The sequence below is a fragment of the Nanorana parkeri genome, unplaced genomic scaffold (genome assembly GCF_000935625.1).
Source record: "Nanorana parkeri isolate BGI_ZX_2015 unplaced genomic scaffold, ASM93562v1 scaffold63, whole genome shotgun sequence".
Taxonomy (NCBI): Eukaryota; Metazoa; Chordata; class Amphibia; order Anura; family Dicroglossidae; genus Nanorana; species Nanorana parkeri.
In genome coordinates, this window is record NW_017306331.1 from 2,222,546 (window position 1) to 2,226,516 (window position 3,971).

Sequence of the window (3,971 nt, forward strand, 5' to 3'; positions counted from 1 at the left end):
GAACACGGCCTCATCATTGAGATATACATAATTCATATAAAATCTTGAAATAAAAATAAAAATCTGTTACAGTCATAAACTATTCTTTTTTCCACATTAACCAGTAACCCACACAGGCAGTGACAGAGGTGTAGAAAAAAAGGTGCTTACGAATAAAAATGATTGTCAGCTGGACAACAACAACAAAAAAAAAACAATGAAAGAAATACAGAAAAGGTTTGCATCTGGAGTGACCATTACTCGGATTTTTTTGACAGACAGAGAGGATAAGTCGACAAAAAAAATAAATAACAAAAAAAACTGAGGAGAGGTCGAGATATGAGTGTGTTTCCTCTTCCTGAAGATCCTGGGTAGGTTTTTTTGTTTTGTTTTTGGAACGGAGAGGTTTCTGAATAAAGTCCCCACATACAAATGATTCATGCAAGTGGCCATGCGTCCATAATAAGCGCAAATAGACGTCGTGCTTGTCCTTTAGGAGTCTAGGTGTCACCTTTTTTTACGTCCTCTAGTTATGTGACAGTCCCTGGAAGTTCAGGTCCATTATCAGTCCCTTCTAGGTCTGGCATGAGTGGGTCTGCCTAGCTATCATACATCACATTCTGAGTCGCTGGAGGTTACTGACAGGATGGAGGTGCCAGTCTCGGCTCGCTCTGCCAGGCTGGACACACTGGTGGTCGGACTGGCAGCCGCTGTGGAGGGTGACTCTGCCGAGCTGTGTGTAGGGCAACCCGGATCTGCCAACGACCTCATGCCGCTTTGTCCGATAGACTGGTGCTGAAGCCTGGTAAGGGGGACACCACAGACAGCAATGTGAATATTCAAATAGGGGACATTTTCTTTTCTCCTTGCCACAATCATTGGGGGGAAGGGGGGTCCAAGTGTATGTGTTCTACGCCACTACAATACAAGGGCACCCTGGCGCCTCTTACCCTCTACCCTTCCTACATGCAGGAGATGGATGGACCATGCTATATTTTCTATATACCCTACACTAGTTGTTTTTTTTTCATCCTAAACACAAATATGTTTCTACAACCCAGACTAGAACACAAAATTAAAAGCTTTCTTTCCTCATCCCAAGACAAGTCCAAAATATATTCTGCAGAGCCGATCTCATAGCGAACTTTGCGCACTTGCAATGTGCGAACTTTAGGAGCCAAAGATGAAAAACTAAAGGTCGCAAATTGTACTTCAGAGTTTGATTTTGTTACCCTACACATGGCACGAATTCTCTAAAGATTCCCATGAAACAGCATTTGTGCAGAAATGACTAAACTCTTGACTTTTTCACGTCTCATATTGGACTGTTTTACTATTTCACGTGTTTATCTCTCTCTATAATATTGCTGTCATAATGCTGACCCAGCTATGTACTCTATTAGGGGTACAACATGCAGCTGTGTTCTTTTCACTGTTACATATGATATACAGCATTGTATCTATACTTGGAAGATTTTGCTACATTTATTATTAAACAAAAAGAAAACGTATTATCTATGCAGTTTCTGCCACAAATGTCTACTTCATGCCTTGCAACCACAGTAGAATATTGGCACTTCATTGCCCATTGTACCCCAGTTTTATTGTCCTCTTAAAACCATAATAAAAAAAAAATTAGTAAAACACCCCAACATGTGTCAGGATTCATTCAACCCCTTCAGGACTTTATCCTATTCAGGTAATGACACTGTATTTGTCTTCTGAATAATACAAATAAACGTATTTGATCTTGCCTCTCTAGGGGCCTAATATGAAAGCACAATTTAAAAATCCTAATAGAATATGTAACTCAATCAATCCCTGAAAAGGCCAAAGCTTCCTATGCAATGGTTGCCTACGATTAAAGACTGAACTTTTTATACCAGAATATTATTATCACACGATAGAGAGAGAGAGAGAGAGAGAGAGAGAGAGAGAGAGAGTTATATTTAGAGGTGTATTACTGTGTTGCCCTGCCTCTTGTTGGGGGTCCCAGGTATTATTTAGGCGCTATATATTGTGCATTACTGGCGCTGTCAATACCTTTTTCTGTTGACAAAAGCCCCCCGTAGCCAACCTTGTTTACAATTTAAGCCTAGCTGCTGTAATTCCCTAATTTGCCCTAACCAACATTGAAAGAGGTAAACAATTTGTGTCAGTGTCTTTCTGCTCAGTACAAATGAAGCCCAGCCTGCCAGTGACATAATGTAATGAATTTCCACAGACAATAGGTACACTGCACGTTTGTTTACACACTTGCTGTGTTAATTAAATGGAAATCAGGACGAGCCCGGAGAAGCTACTTAAGAGGGGTTTTAGCCTTCTAGAATTGAGGTGCATCACCTAGACCTAATCAGGAGCCATGCACATGAGATGGGGCTAATGACTCGAATAGTGTTTATAAACATAACTTTTCCTGCTCTCCTTCCTACTTCTAACTTGCCCTGATCCATCTCCACATTGTACACTCACTGCAAGTATAGGTGTGTTATTCTGGCAGTCCTTACTGTGTGTACTTTACAAATATTGGAGAGGAGGTTAAAATGTCAGCTATTCCAAGGATAATAATAACGCTGATGATGATTTAGATATAACACAGCAGCTGACTAAGGCTTGGTGTGTGAATGCTTTGCTTCTGTTTATCTGTACTAGACTGAAAATAAAATCTCCTTGTAGAAATTGAATTTTTCATTTTCTATTAGATTTTATAATCCTTCTATAATCATTCTGTGATTATTAGGATACAGTATTATCATCGTCATATATTACCATGAAAGTGTTCAGTATGATAGTGCCACTGACCTAAAGTTAAGTGGCAGTGGCACAGGTATTGGGGTTGGGGGGGGGCACCAGATGTGGCACTGACCTGTTCTTTGCAGCCGCCGCTCTGTCTCTTTGCCTTCGGTTCTTGAACCAGTTGCCCACCTGGGTAGGGGTGAGGCCAGTGGCCTGGGCTAGTTCCCTTTTCTTGCTGGGGTTGGGGTAAGGGTCCTGTAGGTACCACTCCCTCAGCAGGCTGCGAGTCCTCTCCTTGAAGCAATGGGTTTTCTGCTCTCCATCCCAGATGGTCCTGGGCAGGGGGAACTTCTTCCTCACCCTGTACTTATCAACGGGTCCTAGGGGGCGCCCCCGGAGCTTCTCGGCCTCCTGGTAGTGGGCTTCCAGCCACATGGCCTGCAGCTTCCCGTGGGACTCCTTGGTGAACTTGTGGTTCTCCAGGATGTGGTAGAGGTCCCTGAAGTTGCCCGTGTGGAAGGCCACCACCGCCCGGGCTCTCAGGATGGACTCATGCTTGTTGATGGCCTCGCACGCCCCCGGGGCCACGGGCAGGGACCACAGGAAGCGCCCCAGCCTCTCGATGTCCCCGGTCTCCTCCAGCGTCTCGCACACGCTGGCCACTTGCTCCGGGGAGAAGTTGAGTGTGGGCAGCTGGAACATTGACAGCTCTTCGGGGGCTCGGGAGCCGCCACCTCCGCCGCCGCCGCCGCTGCCGCTGGCCAGGAGCAGGGAGCGCTCGCTGAAGTTTGGCAGGAAGAAGTGGGTGGGATAGAGCTCTAGAGGAGATCGGAACACCATGGAATGACCGCAGTACAAGAGAGAATCACAGAGAGAAAAAAAAAGAAAAAAACATTCAATCATTCAACAGCAATCGCCTAATGACACCGGCCTCATAATATCTCCCCTACATCCACACTGAGTGCAGCATTGAAACATTGTTTCGCTTTTCTATTGGTCTACCAGGTGTCGTTGTGAGGTCGCCATGGCGACACTGCCAATCACTGTCAAGCGTGCCAATCATCGCCTACTACGTCACACTACTACTTCCCCCATCTGAAAAAGGGGAGGGGGGGGGGAGATGTTTGCTGCTGCTTGCTGGAGGTTTATCTAATCTGCTACTCCCCTTCCCCTAAATAAGGGATCAAATAATGTGATTGTTGAATGGGATGAGCAATTAGTGGGTGGAATATTATTGTGATCTTAACGAGGCTAAA

At 44.8% G+C, this 3,971-nt stretch overlaps 1 protein-coding gene across 2 annotated transcripts in view; it reads right to left on the reverse strand.

Annotated features, from left to right (window-relative positions):
* Positions 1-245: 245 nt before the first annotated feature.
* Positions 246-3,971, reverse strand: part of SIX3 (SIX homeobox 3) — a 20,660-nt gene continuing 16,934 nt past the window's right edge. The window contains exons 2-3 of one of the 2 annotated variants that reach the window (XM_018576311.1): positions 2,846-3,449; positions 246-781 (exon numbers count right to left, since the gene is read on the reverse strand). In XM_018576311.1, coding sequence (XP_018431813.1) covers positions 586-781; positions 2,846-3,417 — 768 coding nt within the window. In that variant the 5' untranslated portion in view covers positions 3,418-3,449 and the 3' untranslated portion in view covers positions 246-585. Of the gene's footprint in view, positions 782-2,845; positions 3,678-3,971 lie in introns of those variants that run through there. The other variant, XM_018576310.1, reaches the window with a different exon arrangement.